This window comes from Lagenorhynchus albirostris, chromosome 9, assembly GCF_949774975.1.
Source record: "Lagenorhynchus albirostris chromosome 9, mLagAlb1.1, whole genome shotgun sequence".
Taxonomy (NCBI): Eukaryota; Metazoa; Chordata; class Mammalia; order Artiodactyla; family Delphinidae; genus Lagenorhynchus; species Lagenorhynchus albirostris.
Genome location: NC_083103.1, coordinates 40,911,585 through 40,936,453, shown reverse-complemented (window position 1 = coordinate 40,936,453; position 24,869 = coordinate 40,911,585). Strand labels below are relative to the sequence as shown.

The 24,869-nt window shown below is 35.4% G+C and overlaps 1 protein-coding gene across 2 annotated transcripts in view; it reads left to right on the top strand.

Annotated features, from left to right (window-relative positions):
- The window catches only part of PDE3B (phosphodiesterase 3B), a 175,814-nt gene that overhangs the window by 119,285 nt on the left and 31,660 nt on the right, over positions 1–24,869 (top strand). For both annotated transcript variants that reach the window (XM_060157789.1, XM_060157788.1), the window contains exons 5-11: positions 5,858–5,964; positions 13,249–13,257; positions 13,883–14,084; positions 14,661–14,737; positions 21,533–21,684; positions 22,760–22,897; positions 23,891–24,002. In XM_060157789.1, the coding sequence (XP_060013772.1) occupies positions 5,858–5,964; positions 13,249–13,257; positions 13,883–14,084; positions 14,661–14,737; positions 21,533–21,684; positions 22,760–22,897; positions 23,891–24,002 (797 nt within the window). The remainder of the gene's footprint in view (positions 1–5,857; positions 5,965–13,248; positions 13,258–13,882; positions 14,085–14,660; positions 14,738–21,532; positions 21,685–22,759; positions 22,898–23,890; positions 24,003–24,869) is intronic.

The following is a 24,869-nucleotide window of genomic DNA, read 5'->3' as shown; positions in this document are numbered from 1 at the left end:
AAGGAGGAGCATCCCCAAGGTTCACCGCAGATGTTACCTCAGACGTGAGATGTAAGGTAACAGGACACTTTTAAGCCCTGTTCCTGCTGGGGAACTAAAACTACTAATATATTGTATATTCTCTTGAGTATTTACTTGGAACTAAACAGTGCTAACCCTACAAAGGAGAGGTGTCAGTAACTGCAACCAAGTGAGTGAGGCTGGGAGATTGCAGGAGCTGAGATCTTCTGAATGTATATATATCCACTTACTCTGATAACAAAGCATTCAATACTTTGCCTTTTAAAGGCCAGGAAAGATATTGATATCTTGTGTGAGTTATAAGCTTCTATTTAGTCAATTATCTAACCATGTTAATAAAATTGGAACCAGTGTAAATTTCCTGTTAAACCACTTTGTTAGGACTGAGCATGTGTTGTGTTGATACTTTAACTTGACCTGTGTAGTTACACATTTGAAACAGTAGGTGGCAGTGTTGGACCAGAGCGATTTATCTGTTAAACTTTATATGAACATTTTATATATGAAATATGATCAGATCATTGTAATTTTCCAGATGCTTGTGTGGTTTCTTAATTTGAATCTTATACAGTACATTCAAGTAGATGAACTCCATTTTTATGAAAGAAAAATTGAGTGAAATGATTTATAAAATAGGAATGGATTCAAGTATGAAGAGAACATCACAGGAAAATGAGCTTTGGTCCAAAGCTAGCCCAGAGCCTAAACAGGATAATGGTTTTTGTTGCTGTCGTTGTTGTTGTTTTGTTAACGGAAGCAGGATATGACGAAGTAAATGACGTTAGGAACTGAAAATATGACAGGTATTTCTTAACCCTGGGAAATATCTTGAGAATACTTTTGAGTTTAAGAAAGAATGATGAAAATGATTCTGTTTTTTCATCTTTCCATCACATTGATGTAACAGCAATGCATTTAAGATAAAAGAAACGTTTGATGCACTGAGTTAAGGTTATTTTTATACTCCTGCCTCACACGATTGATAATAAAATAGAAACATGGTCCAAGGAAAACTAATCTTTATACGAACATATCTCAGAGTTAAAGGTAAGTATAGGCAGATTCCATATATTTACTTAACACTCATTAAAACAAAATCATATGTCTCATAAAAGATTTAGAACTTTGAAGAATACAGTAATTGGCCATATTAGGAAACATCTACTTTAAAGAGATGAGGCTAGAAGTAATCTTTCTAGTGTGCAGAAGCTGGAGCTTCTCAGTAATAAATTTCTAAGTATACTTTGAACGTAGGGTAAAGGGGAATATATGAAGCATTTACAACCACTCTTCCTTTTGAAATTCAAGTCTCTAGATCAGTGCCGTCCAATAGAAATTTCTGTGATGACTGGAATTTTTTATAGCTGTACATGCAATTTGGTAGTCCCCAGCTACGTGTGGCTACTGAGAGCTTGAAATGTGTCTAGTATGACTAAGGAACTTAATTTAAATTTGATTTGATTTTAATTAATTAAAATACAAAGAGCCATATGCAACTATCATATAGACATAAATGGCAGGCATATTAGACATCATAGCTATAGATCATTAATGTATGGTGACATTTTGTTTGGGAACATTTACGCTTTAGTAGCACAAAACAAATAGGCTTGTAACTCTGTAATCATGAGGCATTCATTTTGAATTTATTAGAGTACTCCAGAATGGAGATCACATGTCCTAGTTTTGATACGAATGTAGCTCTGGATTCTGATCATAGCTTCTCTGACTATGATTTTAAATCACCCTATGATTTCAGCATGATTTAAATATTGAACCTCCTGCTCCCTGAAACTATGTCTGAAACCAAATTTCTTATCCCTCCAGCTGCTTTTCCCTCTGTTACTATTATTCTGTCCTCATTTCCTGGCACAGTGCTGCAGTCCTCTAGTTTTGTGGTTGCTTACAAAATTGATTTACCTAGAAAACTTGGTGTTATCTATACATCCTGTTACCTTACTCTATAGATAACAGTTGTCAAGTCTATCTCTAAACCTCTTTTCCTCTCTATTCCTTTTTTTCCTTTATCACTTTGCCTACACTATTTCATGTTTTCATTATTCCTTACGTGGGCTATTGAATTATCCTTCCATTTCTAATATCCTTCACTACCCAATCCATCTTCTACCCTTCCACCAGAAATCTTCCGTAAACAAAACTTTGATTATACAGTTTTTACTAATCATTAAGTTTTTGGACATTTATCAACACCCATAGAATACTGCCCAAATTCCTAGCCTGAGATTTAAAATTCTGTTACTCCCTCATGACAAAGTTGCACCCTTACTTGGAAAAATTAAGCAAACAGAGATGAGCAGTCTTGCAAAGAATAAGAGTAGAAAAATGATTTGGAAAGCTCTCTACGTGAAAGTAACAGGCATGTAACTTGTGTTAGACTCTTCCTTGAAGTTTTCTCATAATTTTGTTTTTAGTTTCAGTCCCTTTGAAAATTAAGCTGAATTATATTTTTCAGCTGCCTCATTTGTGTAAAGCGTAATATAGGACTTAAGTTTGGTTTTCTTTATGATTTGCCTGGAGAAAAAAAGTGAAGTATTATAAACCTTATGTTAGGTATGATGAGAGGACTCCAAAGGAGGAAAACCACAAGGAAGAAGAATTAGTCCTACTTGAACAGCCACTGTATTACCTACTCTTAAGAGTTTACCACTGCTGAGGCTTCCCTGGTGGCGCAGTGGTTGAGAATCGCCTGCCAATGCAGGGGACACGGGTTTGAGCCCTGGTCTGGGAACATCCCACATGCCGTGGAGCAACTAAGCCCGTGCACCACAACTACTGAGCCTGCACTCTAAGGCCTGCATGCCACAACTACTGAGCCTGCATGCCACAACTACTGAAGCCCACGCGCCTAGAGCCCGTGCTTTGCAACAAGAGAAGCCACTGCAATGAGAAGCCCATGCACCGCAATGAAGAGTGGCCCCTAGAGAGAGCCTGCATGCAGCAACAAAGACCCAATGCAGCCATAAATTAATTAATTAAAAAAAAAGAGTTTACCACTGTTCATCTCTTAGAGGACTTGAGATTTTAATTAAGAAGGCCATTACTTTATAACACCAAAATACCTCTCCGGTATCACCTTTATTTATCTGAAAATCCAGTCAAGCTTAACTGTTTGATATTCCCTCTGTTTGTGCACAGTTGTGCCCCTTTTTAGTTATTCCCTCTACCTAGAAGAGACCCTCTGACCCCTATTTCTGTATGTCTTTAAAGATTGAGCTCAGATGTCACAGTTTAAGAATAACACGCTGACATCCCCCTCCCTTATTCTCCAAGGAAAAGTAATCTGTTTCGCCTCTGAATCTCTTTAACACCTTTTCTTTGCTCTTTTATGGCAATTTTCATTTTCTACCTTGCATTAGTCATTACAACCCTTCTGAGACCTGCTTGACTACTGTAAAGAGTTTGGGATTACATTAATGGGTCTTTGAAGATAAACAGCTGCTTAACAAGTATCCTGCAGCGGTATGGTGTCCATAGGACAGTTGATACTGCCTTCTGCTTAAGTTTCAGACCTAGGATGAAGTTTTACTGCTCAGGAAATTCCAGGAAGAGTTGAAGAATGCTTTTCTGGGTTAGCTGACAATTGAATTACCCAAGTACAGTGTTAGTACCTAGGGTTAAAAGAATGGCTAAACTGCTATGCATGGAATGCCTGCTGGGACCCAGACCCTCCCTGTGGACAAACAATGTATTCAGAACTCACAGCTTATTTCCTTTGAAAAGACTTTCCCTGGGAAATGTAGGCAAATTGCATACCAAAACTCTGAGGGCCATCAACTATAGGTACCCCTACACTAAAGAGTCTTGCCTTTAACCTATTCAGATTCATCATTCATAGCCGTAAGTGCTCTGTAATTAAATCTAATAACTTGTTGCCTGGCAATAGTATGTCTTCTAAATAATGTACTTGGGAACCAGCTTCTCAATTATGTGTCTCATAATTTATTAGAGATTTATACCAATGCCTGGAACCTATTTGAACTGCAGAGATTCAAGAGGGCTAATGGTGTCATCCCACTCAGTTTTTAAGATAATGGCTCTGCAAATCTGGATGTTGGAGCCAGAAAGTTTTACAGCTACCTAAAAAAAAATAATAAATGAGGTGATACAAAACTTGTCAAGGTAATTTGCATTGATTGTCTTAGAAATCAACTCTTAACATATGACTTAACTCTGTGACCATAACATTTGACATCTCTTGTAATGCTTGTGCACTTGGATTTGAAGACCGATTCCGAAGTCTGACTTTAATCACCTTCCTACCAACTATTAATAATCACTGGGACTCCTAGCCTATCTTGCCCTCTGCTTTCTTCAGTATTTTTTTTTAACATCTTTATTGGAGTATAATTGCTTTACAGTGGTGTGTTAGTTTCTGCTTTATAGCAAAGTGAATCAGTTATACACTCTTCAGTATTTTTTATGTAATCTCATTGCGGTATATATTTATCTGGTTATAGGCAGGGAATTAATGATTCTGGAACTGAGCTGAAAACCTGTCATTTGACCTCTCAATTCTAAACAGCTGTTTCAATGATTAGGCCCCCTGGATTAAGGTAGAAGACTATGGAGCAGTGCTTCGGGTCTCTTCTCTGAAGGAGAAAACCCTGTCTTTGTTTTGAATATTAATCAGGAAGTAGATGTTGGTAGAGTACACAGATTATTCTATTTGAATATTGCCCTGGGTGGTATTGTCACTCTTCTTTCCCCATCTCTCCCACTCTGTATGTAGGCAATGAATATTCAAATACAAAGAATGTTCGAGCATTGGTAGGGAGATGAGTTTATTGAGTGGTATTATTTACATATTGCCTCTTTTTGTAACATTGCCAACAAACTATTATTACTATTGAGCAAAAAATGTTATAGAATCTAAAGGCTAGATGTTATCTTAGAAGTCCTTTATTCTAAATCTCTAATTTTACAGGTGGAAAAACGCATACAAAGATAGCATCAGATATATCTGATGCTGAAAAATAGATTTTCCTTGAGTAAGGGGGTGTGGAAGTACAAAAAAGATGAAGGAGTTAGGGAAAATCTTGAGAACTCAGCCTATACTAACAAAATATTGAGTGGAAAATAGAGAACCTAGATTTGTCCTTGATCCTGTAGCAAAGTGCCCAATCAGGAATTGACTAACAGAAGAAAACAGGCTAGTGACTAAGAAAGGAAGTGCTATATGTATGGCATTGGGCCAAAAGCTTTAAAATATATAATCTTAAAATGCCTTTTATGTATCAGTTGGTATACTGTGACTGCTCACCTATATGTAATTTCTTCATAAGAACCCTAAAACCTGTAATAAACATTTCAGTTCCAGGATATGATTGCGTCAGTGGGTAATCAATATCTGTGAAGAAGGGGAGACCTTCTTCACAGCCCTTTTGAATCAGAAATCTTGGGGATGGGACTAGAAATCTGTGTAGTAAGAAGCCCTCCAGGTGATATTCATAACCTGCTTGAAGCCAGGGTTCAGCAAATTATAGCCTGTGGACCTAAATGTGGCCCATACCTGTTTTCGTCAATAAAATTATATTGAAACAATACTCATTTGTTTATTATTGTTTATGGCTGTTTTTATACTGCAGTTGGCAGAGTTGAGTAATTGCAGAGACCTTATGGCCTGCAAAGCTCAAAGTATTTACTACGTGGTTCTTTACAGTAAAAGTTTGCTGGCTCCTGCTTTACTCCTTAGGCACTAGATAGATGTCTAAACTAAATGTATAAGCAGATATTTGCTAATTGAATTGAAGACCATAAGGAAAAAAGGAATTTCTCATGTTTTTAAAAATCTTAACCTATTATCTTTCCCTTTTAGTCAAGGATGCTATCTAAATGGACCTTTTAGTTCAAATCCACTGACAATCCCGAAGCAAAGGTCATCTTCTGTATCGTTAACCCACCATATAGGTCTAAGAAGAGCTGGTAAGAAACCATTTTTGTGACTTAAATATGGGAGGCCTCAAAGTATATGGTAGTGCAAACCTTGTCATTACCTATTTATAGCTAATTTCGAATACCATTTCATGTGTTATAGGTTAACATAACTAAGCAGTTTGGGTTGGCTATTAACAGTTTGCTCATTCATTTATTAATTTTTGAACAAGTACTATGTATCAGGCACTTCGTTAGGCACTAGTAATTCGGGGATAAAATATAGAACTATTTAACCTGGGTAGTTGTAGACAGAGAACAAGGGAAAACCCCGGAAAGAGCATTCTTTTGTACCATGATAATTGTGGAGGGAGAAAAAAAAAAATCTTAATATGAGAGTAGGAAAAAACCCTGACTATATCCTATATCCTTTAATAAGTCATTCTAATAGAATTTTTATCCAATTATCTATCTATGGGGGGGGTGAATTGACATAACATTATATTAGTTTTAGGTATATAGCAAAATGATTTGATATTTGTATATGTTGTGAAATGATCACCATAAGTCAACATCTGTCACCACACATAGTTACAAATTTTTTTTTCTTGTGATGAGAACTTTTAAGATCTATTCTCTTAGCAACTTTCAAATATGAAATACAGTATTATATGCAATACAGTATTATTAACTACAGTCACCAAAGACAATAGAATGGCATATTTAAAGTATTGCAAAACAAAACTTGCCAACCTGGAATTCTTTATCCAGTGAAAATATCCTTTAAAACTTAAGGTGAAATAACATTATTTTCATACAAACAAAAGCTGGTAGAATTTATTGCTAGTAAACTTGCACTGCTAAGATTCAGCAAAGGAAGTTCCTTAGGTAGGAGGAAAATGATCCAGATTGAAGCATGGATCTGCAGGAATGAATGAAAAGCACTGGTAAGCCTAAATGTGTGGGTACATAAGAGAATACTGATCATTAAAAACAATGACTCCCTTGTGGCCTGCATAGTGTATAAAGAAGTCAAGTATATGGTAACAGTGGCACAAAGGGTGGGAAAGGGGTAAATTGGACTTAAACTTACAGTGTACTGGCAGTGATTGAAAAGTACTAAAAAAGTTCTAATTTAAAAGAAACTAATACTTCAAAGATGCACATTGTAATATCCAGGGTGATAATTAAAAGAATAAAAGAAAAAGTATAAGTAAGAAGCTAATATAGGAGGTAAAATGGCATGATTTAAAAAAAAAAACCTTGAATAATCTAAAATAATACAAGAAAAGAGGAAATAAGAAACAGAAACATAAAGAATAACTAAAAAAGAAATAGCAAGATGGAGGATTAAGCAAACTATATTAAATATACACCTAGCGTGGGTGGTTGGTGGGGAGCTGGGGGTGCCAGGGGTCTGACCAGAGTTGCTGGAGTATATTATCTGAAATGTGCAGTTTTCCACAAAAAAGTTGAAAATACACTACAGTTAATAGATACAGACTGTCAGACAATTAACACAAGACTCAAGTACATGCTCTTTACAAAAGGCACACTAAATATAAGGACACAGGTCTGATCTCATGGGTATAAAACACAAAACCAAAAATTAATTAATTAAAATAAAATACACAAACCAAAAATTAATTAAAATAAAATACACAAACCAAAAATTGACAGAACTAAAGGGAGAGAAAGACAAATCTGTATTCATTTTGGAGATTTTAACTCATCACTCTCATTATCTAGTAGAATAAGCAAACCAAAATATTAGTAATAGATAAATGGAAGATTAGGACAACATGATTTAACTGACTTGACCTAATCGACTATAAAACACCACACTCAGACATTACAAGATACATATTTTTTCCAAGGACACACACAAGATTGATCAAAATAGACCATTTGCTGAGCTATAAAACAAGTCTCAACAAGTTTCAAAGGATTAAAATCATGTATAGCGATCAGCTTCCGGAATGGCAGAGAGAGGATCTCAGTAAACTTGTTCTTCTGCTAAAACAACAAAAATAGGGGCAAAAAACTAAACTCAATCATTTCAGAATTCTGGAAGTTAACGAAAGCCAGAGAACTAGAAGTCATCTATACAAGAGAAACTACCTACTGAACCTTGGTGAGACAGTGGGGTTCTGCAACAGCTTAATTGGGGGCACTTCCCAAACCCTCTGTCTGCCCAGCTCAGTGATACTACAGCTAAAAGCCACTAGCTTTGCAGCCATTAGAGTCTTACCTCTTTAGAAACTGCATTAAAAGCAACAAGCTGATAGTACAGTAAACGTTTTGTTCAAACCCCCTGGCAAACACTTCTACTCCCAGGGTGCTGTGGATATTTCATTTAACTCAGAGCTCAGCTCTCCAAAAACACAAACAAAAAACCCCTATACCCTATGCCAGGCAACATTGTGAGTGCCTAAGGCTGTGATTTCAACTGGGGCGAACAAGAGCTGATTGGGAATTTAAAAGGAAATCCTGGACACTAGATGACCCTGGGGAAGTGGAAAGCTCTGGCAACAGAAGAGGATAGTTTTTTGTTTTTTGTTTTTTAACAAAAGGGGCCAGAACAACTGGATATCCAAGAAAAGAATTTGGACACTTATCCCACCACATATACTAGGCTGAGCACATGTTTATTAGGGCTGTGCACATGCCCAGGAAAGATCTGGGAAAGGTGAAGGCCCTGGTCACTCCATCTGTAGCTGACCTTGAGGTCCTGCACAAGCAGGAAGTAAAAGCTAAGGCTGTCTTGTAAACTGCCTGGAAGTTTGAAGTTGTATCTTTTCAAACAGACTCTCATCTACAGATGACATAGAGGCAAGACATTTAAAGTAATCTTCTGTCTCATCTAAATTACACTGACCCAAGAATGGCTTCTAAGAAAGCAAGCGTAAATCAAGGAGAAAAGGGAAAAAAGGCAGCAGAGAACTCAGTGGCTACACACCTCAGAGAAAACAAAATCTACATAATGAGTCCAGGAAATCACTCAATGAATAATCAGAAACAAAAAACGAACAAACAAAAAACCAGCAGCGTAAACCTTGAGGGTGGGAGAGATCTGATATTAGAATTGTTACAACATATTATCTAAAATGTCCAGTTTTCAACAAAAAAACCATGAAGCATGCAAAGAAACAAGAAATTTTTCGCCATGTAGACAATGAAAAACAGCCAACAGGGCTTCCCTGGTGGCGCAGTGGTTGAGAGTCCGCCTGCCGATGCAGGGGACACGGGTTTGTGCCCCGGTCCAGGAAGATCCCACATGCCGGGGAGCGGCTGGGCCCGTGAGCCATGGCCGCTGAGCCTGCGCGTCCGGAGCCTGTGCTCCGCAACGGGAGAGGCCACAACAGTGAGAGGCCCGCGTACCGCAAAAACAAACAAACAAACAAAAAAAAAACAGCCAACAAAATTTCCCTGAGGAGGCTTGGATTTGGGATTTAGTAATGACTTTAAATCTGCTACCATAAATATGTTTAAAGAACTTGAGGAAACCATATCTAAAGTAAGGACAGTATGACAACAGTGTCTCACCACAGAAAGAATATAAAGAATTAGAAATTATAAAAATTATAAAATAATTTAAATAATTATAAAATAATTACCACTTCTACTCAATACTGGGTTGGAGGTTCTACTCAGGGAAGTTTAGGTAAAAATGAATAAAAGGAAGATGTAAAACTATTTTCAGACAACATAATCATACATTTATAAATCCTAAGAAATTCATTAAACCTATTACAACCAATAAACAAGTTCATCAGTGTGGCAGAATACAAGATCTATAATCGATAATCAATTGTATTTCTATATACTAGCAATGAACAATGCAAAACTGAAATTAAGAAAATAATTTCAGGACTTCCCTGGTGGCACAGTGGTTAAGAATCTGCCTGCCATTGCAGGGGACACGGGTTCAATCCCTGGTCCAGGAAGATCCCACATGTCGCAGAGCAACTGAGCCCGTGTGCCACAACTACTGAGCCTGTGCTCTAGAGCCTGTGAGCCACAACTACTGAGCCTGTGTGCTGCAACTACTGAAGTCCACGAGCCTAGAGCCCGTGCTCTGCAACAGAAGCCACCGCAGTGAGAAGCCCGTCCGCCCCAATGAAGAGTAGCCCCCCACTCGCCGCAGCTAGAGAAAACCCACACACAGCAACGAAGACCCAACGCAGCCAAAAATAAAATAAATACATTTATTAAAAAATACTTGGGAATAAATTTAACAAAATAGTGCAAGACTTGTACACTGAAAACTATAAAATGTTGAAATTAAAGAAGACCCAGATTTTTTTTTTTTTTTTTTTAATTTTTGACTATGCTGCGTGGCATGTGAGATCTTAGTTCCCCGACCAGGGATCAAACCCATGCCACCTGCATTGGCACGCAGAGTCTTAACCACTGGACCAACCAGGGAAGTCGCAGGAAGACCCATATGGAAAATATCCCATGTTCGTGGACCAGAAGACTTAATATTGTTAAGATGGCAATACTCCTTAAATTGTTCTAAATTTAGTACAAATTCTTATCAAAATCTGAGCTGGCTTCTTTGTAGAAATTTGAGAAGCTGATCTGAAAATTCATATAGAAATTCAAGGGACCCAGAGTAGCTAAAATAATCTTTAATAAAAAAAAGAAGAAAAAAAAAAAAGAAGAAGAAAACTGGGGGACTCACACTTGTAAATTTTAAAACTTACTACCAAGCTATGGCAATCAAGACAGTGACACTGGCATAAGGATATTCCAACTCAGTGGTATAGAACTGAGTCCAGAAATAAACCCTTACATGGTCAATTGATTTTCAGCCAGTGTGCCAAGGTAATTCAAAGGGGAAGAAATAGTGTTTTTAACAAATGATGTTGGGACAACTGGATAGATACACAAATGAAAAAGAATGAATTTGGAACCATACCTGTCATCATACTCAAAAATTAACTCTAAATGCTTGTACACTCAAATATAAGAGTGAAACCATAAAACTTGTAGAAGAAAACATAGGAGAAAATCTGAGTTTGGATATTCTTAGACACCCAAAGTACAGTCCATAAATGAAACAAATTGATAATAGAGGGGGACTTCCCTGGTGGCACAGTGGATAAGACTATATGCTCCCAATGCAGGGGACCCGGGTTCGATCCTTGGTCAGGGAACTAGATCCCACATGCAAGCCGCAACTAAGAGTTCGCATGCTGCAACTAAGGAGCCTGTGAGCCGCAACTAAGGAGCTCGCCTGCCGCAACTAAGACCCAGAGCAACCAAATAAATATTTTTTAAAAATTGATAATAGGAATTCATTAAAATTAAATCATTTGTATTTACTTCAACAGACACCTAAAGAAAGTGAAAAGACAGTCCACAGGATGGGAGAAAATATTTGCAAATTACGATTTGACAATGGACTTGTATTCAGAATAGACAAAGATGTCTTAAAACTCAATGATAAACACAGAACTGACCTCACTAAAAAATTGGCAAAAGATTTGAATAGGTGTTTCTCCAAAGAAGGTATACAAATGGCCCTAACCACGTGAAAAGATACTCAGCCTCATTAGTCATTAGGGAAATGCAAATCAAAACCACAAGGAATCATGACCTCACACCCACTATGATGTCTATAATTCTAAAGACAGTATAAGTGTTGGAAAAATGTTCAGAGGTAGGAACACTCATACATCACTGATTGGAAAGTAAAATGCTACAGCTACTTTGGAAAACAATTTGGCAGTTCAGTACTTGAACAGGGAAATAAAATTGTGCTATATTCATACATACAATTTTATATGTCATTCAAAATGAATGAACATGTGAAACATCTTTTTAAAATGTTGAGCAAGGCATAAAAGCATTTATACTATCTGATTCAATTTACAAAGTTCAAAGAAAGGGCAAAACTAAACTGTAAAGAGATAACATATGTGGTATAAAGAGAGGCAAGAAAAACACTACCATAAAAGTCGAAGTAATGCTTTCCTTTAATGAGAGGGAGGGGAATTAGATATTGGACATGGGTTTCTGACCTCTGGCCATGTTTTATGTTTTAGCTTGAGTGGTGAGCATTCCTGTTATAACTTTTCTATATGTGTGTTATATTTCACAATTTAAAAGGTTTATAACAAAAACGATGAATCTGTATTGTAGAAAGTATTTTATAAGGGTTGCTGGGATTTTCTTTACCATTTTGTCTTCTCCGCGAAGCTTTTCTATGTTATATGAAATTTCTACCCTAAAATTAGGCTATCCTTTATTCTTCTCAGCCTGTTTGTCAGGGTTTCGGACACTCAGTATTATAATAGAAAAAAGAATGCTGAAAATTGGGACTTCAGTCTCCAGTTATTAACTAACTGTTATTATTTTGACAAGAAAGATACTTCTCCTTTCTAGTCCTCGGTTTCCTCTTCTGAAACTTTAAAGTGTTTGACCGATTATTTATAAAATCTTTTTCAGCCCCAACATTATATGAAATTATAGGAGCCTCTAAACAAATCAGTTTGATAGAACAGCAGTTGGCAGCCCTGCACATGTAAAATGAAAATGCTACTTAACTCACAGGGCTATTATGAAGATTAAATAGAGTAACACATTGTATTAGTCAGGGTTTTCCAGACAAATAGAACTAATAGGATGTTCGTGCATGAGTATATACCTACATACATACATATATACTTACATACATATACATGGGGTGGGGAGTGATTGATTGATTGATTGACTGATGGGGATTGGCTCGCCAGATAGAGAGGGCTGTCAGGTCCAGAATTTTTAGGGCAGGCTGCCAGGCTGGAAATTCTAGCAGGAGTCGATGTTGCAGTTTTGACTCTGAAGGCAGTCTGGAGGGAAAATTCCTTCCTCTTTGGAGGACTTCAGTCTTTTCTCTTAAGGCCTTCAACAAATTGGATGAGGCCAGTCCACATTATAAAGGGCAATATGCTTTATTCAGTCTACAGATTTCAATGTTAATCACATCTGAAAAATACCTTCACAGCAATATCTAGACTGGAATTTGACCAAACAACTGGGCATGATAACCTAGCCAAGTTGACACATAAAATTAACCATCACACACATCTGTAACTATGTCTGAAAATACCATAATACCTTAACAACTGTTATTTGCTTTCCTCTCTGATGCACACTTTACTTGGATCTTTATTTCAAAATAAAGTTTTAAATCCACCTACACCTGTCCAGATATACCCTTAGTTCAAGGCACCCAGCAAAGGCTCTTGAGTAAATCAATAGGATTAGGGATGTATTTCTGAAGCACTCTTTTTTTCCCCTTATTTTAACACTTAGCACTTGTTTGTATTTTCCACTAGACTTTAGGTTCATTGAGTTGTAGGGATGGCATCTTTTTCTCCATTGTGAAACACTGCACATTTTCCAGCATATAATAGGCTCTCAAATACTTGTTGAATGAATGAATGAGCTGGAAAGATGTGGTTTTTTTAAGGGATCTGCTGTTGTGTTAATATAATTTTATCATATGCTTAATTTGCTTAATGCTATCAAGAACTTTGGTTCTTCAATAAAAATGAATTGTATTGTACTGAAAAATATTCAATAAAATTTGGTAAAGATGCTTTTGTTCATGTGGATAATCAAGCTGGTAGGGACACAAAATGTTAAAGATAAAGACCAATATGAATTAGGAAAATTTGTGCCACACATTATGTACATTTTAGTTATACTTTTAGTATTTACCTACTATGTGCCATCCTGCCACAGGGTGTTTATTCCACAGTCATCGATGATGACAAATATGGTCTATATTCTGCCTGAATTCGTAGAAGGTGTTGAAGATAGCTCCGTGTAGAAATCTAGTTAATCATTTAACTGTAAATACTTTGCTTTCTTTAAAGAAAAATGCTCTTTATAAACACCCAAACACGGACAATAAACACATACATATCAGTACATACATACATACATATCTCTTTCTTCTCTTTCAATTTTCTAGGTACTTTACCCGGCCTGAATTCTCCCAGTCATGGACCAATGTCTGCTGGCTCTCCAACTAACCGATCGCCTATAGAATTTCCTGACACTGCTGATTTTCTTACTAAGCCAAGTGTTATTTTACACAGATCTCTGAGCAATGCACCCAATTCACCAAATTTTTATCAGCAACTTAGAAATTCTGATAGCAATTTATGTAACAGGTAAGTTTCCCAAGTGTTTACTATTTGTTTCAAAATATAGGTTATTTTAATAAAGTATTACCAGTTTTCTTGTTCTGTATTATAACTAGATGATTAATGAATACTACATCCTCTTCTTCATCTAGCAGTTTTTATTCTAAACAATTTTTTTTCATTTCAGTGCCATTATTCATTTCCCAGCTAAATGATCTCCATCCGAAGTGAAATATAGTGGTATTTTATCCATCATAAGATATCAGTAAATGTATGAGAATTATTTTAGTATGTACTAATTTAGTACCTATTTACAGTACCCAGTTCATATGGTGTTTGTTCTTATTTCTGCTTTGATGGTAATAAGTGTTTACCTCAGATCTCAGTGTTACTTCCAAAATATGTTATTTCCTTCTTAGGGACACAGGTGCTTTCTAGGATAAAGCCTGTTAAGTTTATAGAGAGATTGGAATATTAGGATATTTTGCAGTTGGGATCTTGCAGTTAAAAAATAACTGATTTTCTGATTTTCTGATTGTATTTAGGTAAAAAAATTTTGCCTCACTTATCATATACATATATTTATCTGTTTTATTTTATAAGCTGTGGACATCAAATATTGAAATATGCTTCAGCATCTGAACCAGAGGCTGGTACAGACTGCCACAGGGAAAAGTCAGGTGAGACTGCAAAAGTCATGTGTGTTTAAATTTAAGAACAATTTCTTACATTGTTTTTTAAAATGAATAAATGAATGAGTTTTTTAGTCTATCCATCTTTAAAATGAAGATTATAATCTCTTTTACTTCACAGAGGAGTTATTAGCAAATTATAAATAATAGATGGTGAAAGTATTTTGAAGAGTAAAAATGTGCTGTACGAATGAATATAGTCTTATGTTACGGCTAGGGTTCATAAATAGTGAGATTTACTATATTAACCTCGAAATTTAAATTGCATAATCTTAGCTCAAAAGCGTCTGCATACATTTTTAAATAATTACACAAAGGAGTTGTTTTAAAATTTAGTTAATTATATTATTCTGAAACATACCCTCAAACAAGAAATATTGTTAGTGATCAAGTTATAGTTGTTTTATAACTTTAAAACATTGATGACTCAAGTGTCCACTAATAGTTAACTAGGTAACTCAGACCATCATATCCCCTGAAGGTAGCTAGAAAAGTTACAAGTTATTAACAATAAAAAAATCTGCTTGAAGCCACTGAAGAACTAACAAGCTCCTCAGAATTTCCAGTATAAGACCTGGAGGAGGACAGAAATCCAAGACAGTGAGTCTCAAGTTTGGGGCTACCAAAAGGGTGTTTGCTGCTTCCAGAGGGGCCAGTGACTGATAGAATGAGCAGTCCCTTTGGTAGCTTCATGGGACTAGGGAGACAAAGATTGGAATTGAAGGTTTGCCGTGGTAGGAGTAACTTGGTAAACTCAGCAGTACTGCATCCTAAGAATAAAGGTAAACCAGAAATAGGCCCTTTCAGGGGTTATAGGTGCATATCAATCCCTTCACATACTTTAAAATTCACCCTATTATAGTGTACAATTTAATAGTTTTGGGGTTTTACATTTTAAAGGACTAAAAAACAATAAGAGGGGCTTCCCTGGTGGCGCAGTGTTTGAGAGTCCACCTGCCGATGCAGGGGACACGGGTTCATGCCCCGGTCCGTGAAGATCCCACATGCCGCGGAGCGGCTGGGCCCGTGAGCCATGGCTGCTGAGCCTGCATGTCCGGAGCCTGTGCTCCGCAACGGGAGAGACCACAACAGTGAGAGGCCCACGTACCGCAAAAAAAAACAAAACAACAACAACAAGAAAGAAGACCAAGCCTTCACAAACTTCCAAAAAATAGGAGGGCAAACTTCCCAACTCATTCTATAAATGAGACCAGTATTACTCTGATACCATAAGCAGACAAAGGCATCACAAGAAAATAAAACTATAGACCAACATTTCCAATATCCTTAACAAAATACTAGCACACTGAATCTAGCAACAGATAAAATGTCATACCATGACCGATTGGTATTTATGCCAGGAATGCAAGGGTGGTTTAGCATTTGAAAATTAATCAATGTAATACACCCCATTAAAGAGGGAGAAAAATCACATGATAATCTATCTAGATGCAGAAAAAGCATTTGACAAAATCCAACACTCTTTCATGATGAAAACACTCAAACCAGTAATATCAGAGAAGTCCTTCAATCTGATAAAGGGCATCTTTGAAACAAACACAGAGCTAACATCATCCTTACTAGAGGAAGATTGATGCTTTCCCCCTAAGATCAAGAATAAGAGAAGGGGGCTTCCCTGGTGGCATAGTGGTTGAGAGTCCGCCTGCTGATGCAGGGGACATGGGTTTGTGCCCCGATCCGTGAAGATCCCACATGCAGCGGAGTGGCTGGGCCTCTGAGCCATGGCCGCTGAGGCTGTGTGTCCGGAGTCTGTGCTCCACAGCAGTGAGGGGCCCGCGTACCGCAAAAAAAAAAAAAGAATAAGAGAAGGGACATGACTCTTTTTGAATTTTTTTACAATAGCCAGGACATGGAAGCAACCTAAGTGTCCATCAACAGATGAATGGATAAAGAATATGTGGCACATATATACAATAGAATATTACTCAGCCATAAAAAGAAATGAAATTGAGTTATTTGTAGTGAGGTGGATGGAACTAGAGTCTGTCATACAGAGTGAAGTTAAGTCAGAAAGAGAAAAACAAATACTGTATGCTAACACATATATATGGAATCTAAAAAAAAAAAAAAAGGTTCTGAAGAACCTAGGGGCAGGACAGGAATAAAGACTCAGAGTAGAGAATGGACTTGAGGACATGGGGAAGGGGAAGGGGAAGCTGAGACAAAGTGAGAGAGTGGCATTGACATATATACACTACCAAATGTAAAATAGATAGCTAGTGGGAAGCAGCCGCATAGCACAGGGAGATCAGCTCTGTGCTTTGTGACCACCTAGAGGGGTGGGATAGGGAGGGTAGGAGGGAGAAGCAAGAGGGAGGGGATATGGGGATATATGTATATGTATAGCTGATTCACTTTGTTATACAGCAGCAACTAACACAACAATGTAAAGCAATTATACTCCAATAAAGATGTTAAAAAGAAAAAAGAATAAGAGAAGGATTTTTGCTTTCAGCACTTGTATTCAATATTTTACTGGCGGTTCTAGCCAGGAAAATTTCTAGAAAGATAAAAAAATAAAGATATCTGAGTGGAAATAAAGAAATAAAACTGTCCTTATTCACAGATCATTTGTAGAAAATTTCAAACACACACACACACAATTATTAGAACCAATAAACAAGTTTAGCAAAGTCACAAGATCAAAGTACAAAATCAATTGCATTTCTCTATACCAGAAATGAACCATCAAAAATTGAAATTTAGAAAATGTTTCCATTCATAATAGTATCAAAAAGAATAAAGTTAAAATAAATTTAACAAAAGAATTAGGAGATTTATAAACTGAAATCTATAAAACGTTGTTGAGAAAACTAAAGAAAGAAAATTAAAGAAAAATTAAAGAAACTAAATAAATTGAGAGGCATAGCAAACAGATTGGGAAACTCAGTACTGTCAACAGGCTATTCTTCCAAATTGATCTGTAAATTCATTGCAATTCTGATCAAATTCCAGTAGGCTTATTTTGGTAGAAATTGACAAATTGGTGTTAAAATTTACATGGAAATACAAATGGCCTAAAATAGCCAAAACAATTTGGAAAAATAACAAATTTGGAGGACTGATACTACCTGATTTCAAAACTTATTTCCACTTCAAAAGACACCAATAAGAAAATCAAAGACAAACCACAGACTGGGAGAAAATATTTGCAAATTATACATCTGATAAAGGTCTTATAACCATGACATATAACTCTTTAACTCAATAGTAAGTCAACCAACTCAATTAAAACACAGGCAAAAGATTTTAGATATTTTGGTGAAAGACTTTTGGTGGAGGATATGAAGGATATAAATGAATGGGTAGTAAACACATGAAAAAATTATTAACATCATTAGTCATTAGGGAAATGCAGATTAATACTACAGTGAAATACCAGTAAACTCAAACCAGAATAGCTATAATCAAAAAGACAGACAATACCAAGTGTTGGCAGGGATGAAGAGAAATTGGAACTTGTGCATTGCTGATGGGATTGTAAAATGGTAAACCCACTTGGGAAAACATTTTGACAGTTTCTTTAAAAGGTAGACATGGAGACTTCCCTGGTGGTCCGGTGGTTAAGACTCTGTGCTTCCACTGTGGGTGGTGTGGGTTTGATCCCTGGTTGGGGAACTAAGATCCCACACGCAGTGTGGTGCGGCCAAAAAAAAAAAAACAAAACACAAACAAACAAAAAAGTTAGACATAAATTTACCGTATTACCCAGCAGTAACACGGATAAGAATTTACTCAAGAGAAAACATATGAGCACTCAAAGACAGGATTATGAATGCTTATGACATCATTATTCATGATAGTGCTAAACTGGAAAAGATCAAAATGTCCATCAACTTGTAAATGAGTAAATATCATGTGGTATATCCATACAATGGGATTCTGTTTAACAAAAGAAGAACAAACTGCTGACACATGCTACTATGTGGATAAACTTCCAAACATTATTCTAAGTGAAAAAAACTAAGCTAAAAAGATTACATATTGTTTGATTCTATTTATATGAAATTCTAGAAATGGCAAATTTATAGAGACAATAATCAGAATAGCAGTTGCCTGGGGTGAAAATAAGGATGAACTGTAAATAGGCATAAGGGTACTTTTTGAGGTGATGAGAATGTTCTAAAACTAGACTGTCATGCATAGAGAGCAGACTTGTGGTTCCAAGAGGGAGGGGTTTGGGGGAGACATGCGGTGGGAGGTTTGGGTTAGTAAAGTATTATATATAGAATGGATAAACAACAAGGTCCTACTGTGCAGCACAGAGAACTATATTCAATATCCTATGATAAACCATGATGGAAAAGAATATTAAAAAAGAATGTAGGACTTCCCTGGTAGTCCTGTGCTTAAGACTCCACACTTCCACTGCAGGGGGCTCGGGTTCGATCCCTGGTCAGGGAACTAAGGTTCTGCATGCCGCACAGCATGGCCAAAAAATAAAAAAAAATAAAAATATAATGTATATATATGTATAACTGAATCACTTTGCTGTACAGCAGAAATTAACACAACATTGTAAATCAACTATACTTTAATAAAAAAAGACTTTTTTGAATCTAAAGACCAAAGCAATCAGGTGTTTTGAAGATAATGATGATAATAAAAATTCTGGGCCAAACAAACAAACAAACAAAAAAACTAGATTGTCATGAATATTGCAGAAGTCTAAATTTTCTAAAATTATGGAATTATACACTTACTCTGAGTGGGTTTTATGGCATGTAATTATACTCAATAAAGCCTTTTAAAAACCACAACAGATTATTAATTCTCACAGTTCTTTGCATTGACTGGTCTCAGCTGGGAGATTCTCACTTGAGGGCTGTCATGTAATTGCAGTCAGATATTGGCAAGGGTGACAGTCATCCAAAGGATTGATTGGACTGAGTTTCCAAGATGTCTCATGTGTCTGCTGGCTATTGACCAGTCCATTTAAATATGACCTCTCTCTGGTCTTCTTCCAACATTTTGGCTGGAGGCCAAAAGAGGAGGCTATGAAAGCTGCCAGTCCAGTTAATGGCTCAACCCAGACCAGACAAAGTTGTCATTTCTGTCATATTCTGTTAATCAGAGCAGTCATGTGGCCTGTCCAGATTCCAGGGAGTTGGGAAATAAATGCTCTCTTGATGGAGCAATAAGAATACATTTCAAAAGAATGCATGTGGGATAAGAGATAGTACTGTGGACATCTTTGGAGAAGAAATTGCTATATTTATTTCATCTGTTTTTCTTATTATCTGTAAGATATAGTTATTAGGAATTTAGATCATTAAAAAGTAAATCATGTACTTCAAATGTCAACAAGTTTTGGATTGACAGCTATTTTAGAACATAATTGTAGTTAGTGCCTTAACTTACCAAGAACAGTTGAATAATCTGAATTTTTTAATTTTCTTAAAGTGTGTTCATTTGGAAACATTTGAAAAGTAATATTTTCCAAAGGGTAATACTTCCTGATCATGATCAGTTAATGATTTTTTAGTATATTCAGTGTGTTAGGTTCAGATTTGACTGACAGTTATTGATCAACTATTATGTGTACCATCTAGTAAAATAGGTGTTATTATCCACATTCTACAGGGGGAAAAGCTTGCCATTATTAAGTACAAAAATCAGGATTTAAACCTAGTTCTTCTGAAAGAACATCTATATGTGTATAACTGAGTCACTTTGCTGTACAGCAGAGATTGGCACAGCACTGTAAATCAGATAGACTTCAACAGAAATAAATCAATCAACCAACCAACCAGCCTAGTTCTTCTGAAAGTCAACTCGAATGAGTACTCTTAAAAACACTTTTACTTTAAAAAATCCCTACATATTGAAAAATAAATAAATCCTAGGTCTGTGGCTTGATGAATTTTCATACATCTAATATACATATGTAGTCAGCACCCAGATCAACAAACAAAATATTACCAGCACCTCCTCTCATGCCCCACTTCCAGGAATCTCCCCCAAAGATAATGTTTATCCTGTCTTTCAATACTCATGTGTGTCAATTTTGATATGTTTTTGAACTTTTCATAAAGAGAATTGCAGAGTATATACCTTTGTGTCTGGCTTCCTTCACTTGACATTGTATTTTTAAAAATCATCCATATTGGTGCATGTGATTGTAGTTTCTTCTGTTTGCTCTGTAGTGTTCAATTGTGTGAATACACTACAGTTTGTTTATTCTACTGTTGATGTGTTTGGGGAAAGTTTCCTGGTTAGCATATTACAAATAGAATGAGTATGAATATTCTTTTGCATATGAGTGAATGAAATGTAGCTACCAATGTTGCTTCCCTTTTCCATGTAATTTGGGAAAAAGAGTATTATTAATCACATTGATAGAGAAATAACTCACAATTCATAACATTGTTCTAATTTTTAGATGTGCCTTAATCTCATCCATAATTATGAGTTTAGAATTTTCATATCCAAAACTCAAACAATTTCAGGTATTAGAAGTAGTTTACATGAAATTGGTTTTAAAAAAATTTCCTACTGAGAGGGACTGACATTTTCTCACTTTTATAATGAATTTCCACTCGCTCTTTCATCCATGAGTAGCTATATCAGGTGAAATATTGCCTGAGCACAAGGTACCTGGGCCAACTGGTCCAGCAAGATACAACTTAACTGTGTCATTAATTTAGATTGAAGGCCAGTATGGTTCGATTTATCTGAATACTTTTTATAAATTTTTCTCATAAAACTGTTCATATAGGACATGTTTTATTCTTGTTTATTACTTTAAATACTTTTTGAAAGGTGATGAAGACAATACCGTTTTCTCAAAAGCATCATTCAACCTTACAGAAGCTCAACAAGAAGTGGAAACAGAGAACAGAGACTGCAGAAAATTACTTTGGGAAGGTGATAATCACCTAAAAGAAGAGGCACAGAATGAAGAGCAACCAAATGTAAAAGATAAATTTTCAATATGATTATGTAAAGGTGAAATATATTATTAGTTAGTACTAAGCTTATTATTTTTGCCCAGAACAAGGTTTTTAATATAATGATTTAAAAAATTTTTTTACTGAAAAGTCACTATTAACACCTGAAAATAGAGTTTCTTTAAATAAATGAGGAGTTTGGGATTAACATATACATACTACTATATATAAAATAAACAACCAGGACCTACAATATAGCACAGGAAATGCTACTCAATATCCTGTAATAACCTATATGGGAAAAGAATCTGAAAAAGAATAGATATATGTATACGTATAACTGAATCACTTTGCTGTACACCTGAAACTAACACAACAGTGTAAATCAACTATACCCCAATTAAAAACAAAAAAAAGAAAGAAAACCTTCGGTTAAAAATAATTACTTTTAAACTCATCATCCTAGAATAACTAAGTGCGTTCATTTTAAAATGGACACATTTATTTGGTTGTATAGTCAATATATTACTTTCTATGCTGATTTTTTTCATTGTATGTGTTAAAATATGAAAAAATAAAGTATGTGCATAGTCATTAAAAACAATGAAAATAACCTACTTATAATTGTAGGGGTTTTTTTGTTCTTAATATTGTTTTTGTTCTTAAAGTTCAAAATCTAAGCTTTTTAGGAAAAAAAAATCCATCCATTTCTTTTGGGAAGTTATCCTAGTAATAAATGTCAGTTTAAGTTTCTGTCTATTATCCTTTGATACCTGTAACTTCCAAAATGAAAATAATGGATTTTAGATTTGTGTAGTGTTTTGGAAATATAATAGTTTTATTTATAAAAGTAGTGTAAAGACCAATAAGTCTTTTGACACCTAGAAGACATGTTTATATTTGTCTGAAGATAACATTCTACAAAGAGAATTAATAGGAAGTACAGTTTATATTTGAGAATAACCATTATAGAAAATAATATTGACCATTTTTATAGTGTTCATTTATAAGTGTTCTCATTTAGCTATGGATTTAACAATATTTATAAAAAGTAAGGTTAAGTTGGTTTGGTTTTTTTTTTTTTCCCCTACATGTACAGATTGAACAAGAAGCATCACGGGACCTGATTTTAATAGAAGATTATGACTCATTAATAGAAAATATGAGTAACTGGAATTTTCAAATTTTTGAACTTGTAGAAAACATGGGAGAGAAATCAGGAAGGATCCTCAGTCAGGTTTGTTTCAAACCCCTACTGCTTTATTATAAGTTACTTTTTTCTTGAATCTTTATAAAAAGCAAAATCTAAAGATGTATAATATTGGTTTAGGTACAAGTTCAACATTGTTCATTGAATTATTTTTTTTCACAAATGAAATTTTCAGTAGAAAATTTGAAAAGAGAAACCTGGATATATAAACCCATATATATATAAACAAATATATTATTATGTATATAAAGTATTTCATAATTATATATATACTTATATGAAAAGTAGTTTATTTGCCCATAATAATGGGATTTAATTTACACTAAAGAAGTAATAAAGATTTACTTTTTATTAAATCTTGAGGTTGAAAAGGACATGAAAGGTGATCTAGTTCTTTGGACTGAAACTTATGCTTCGTCGTTTTCACCGGTCCTCCCTGTGCTTTACCCAAGGCCAAATGGTCCATTTCATGCTAGAACCATGGAAAAATATTTCCATTTTACCTCCCAGACTCAAAGTTCTTCCTGGTGGGTCCACACAGCAGCATCAGATTAACCTTCCTGAAATACTACTCTCATTAACTCCAAAGCATCTTATTTATGAAATGTGAGAACATAAAGATAAATTATGTGGAGGACACACTATTTATCACATTGAATTCTTTAGGGACAGAAATGTGATAAATATATTGTTCTGACTTCTTTTAACACCTAGGACTAGAATAGAATACAATTCATATGCCTTTCAATAAATTGTGAATGAAAAGCTAAAGGGAAGAGTGGAAAAATTTCAAAACTGGGACATGATATTATAATCATTCTTTGGTTTTCAAGGGCTTTAGGGCAGTATCTTCCTTTTTCATATTTCGGAAAGAATTCACTATAGGGAAGTTTTTAATAAATTACTTAAGTTAAAGGCATATACATGGTTAACTTTCCCAAATGCAAATCACAAAAACATATTCAACTAGAAATAGAAATTCCGATTTTTAAAGCGAACTTTCTTTTCATTAACATGTAGGTTATGTATACCCTATTTCAAGACACTGGCTTATTGGAGATATTTAAAATTCCTACTCTACAATTCATGAACTACTTTCGTGCATTAGAAAATGGTTATCGAGACATTCCTTGTAAGTATTAAAATATATGATTTAAGTTGAAATAATACTGGTTTTGAAATTCTTTATAAATTCCCTTCAGATAGTCCCTTAAACACTTTTAAAATTGCATGTTTGGAAAAGTTGGAAGATAGTAATTTAAAAAGAAAATCTACATCCTCCTACCCAGAGTTAACTGACTACTGTTAACATTTTGGTAAGGGACTTCCTTGGAGGATTGGTGGTTAATACTCCATGCTCCCAATGCACGGGGTGTGGTTTCGATCCCCCGTCAGGGAACTAAGATCCCACAGGCCATGCGGTGCAGCCAAAAAATTAAAAACAAAACCCAAAAAGACCCATTTTGGTATATATCCTTCAAGACTTTTTCTTATACATACTTATTTTTTATGAAGTAAATCGTAATACCTATTTATAATCTGCTTTTTCATGTAATACAGTATACATCTTTCTATGTTAACAATTATTCATATGAGTACCTTTTCAAATGTTTGGTAATTTTAAGTCATGAGTTTCATAAATTTCTTTACTTTAAAATGTTTAAAATTTATCCATAGAATTCGTTTTTTAACTGTGTCCTGATTTGTGGAATAATTTTGTTTGTTTTTTGGCCACACGGCTTGTGGGATCTTAGTTCCCCGACCAGGGATTGACCTTGGTCCTCGGCAGTGAGAGCAAGGAGTTCTAACCACTGGACCGCCAGGGAATTCCCTGTGGAATAATTTTTAATGGCTACTTGAATTTTAATTTTATATTAGGAAAAGGTACAATTTTATGTGTTGATCATTCTACAGTTTACCTCCAGGTGGACACACTTTTGGGAAATATAGAGAGAGCAAATTATTCTTAAATTGGCCTCATAAATAATGGTGATGCTTA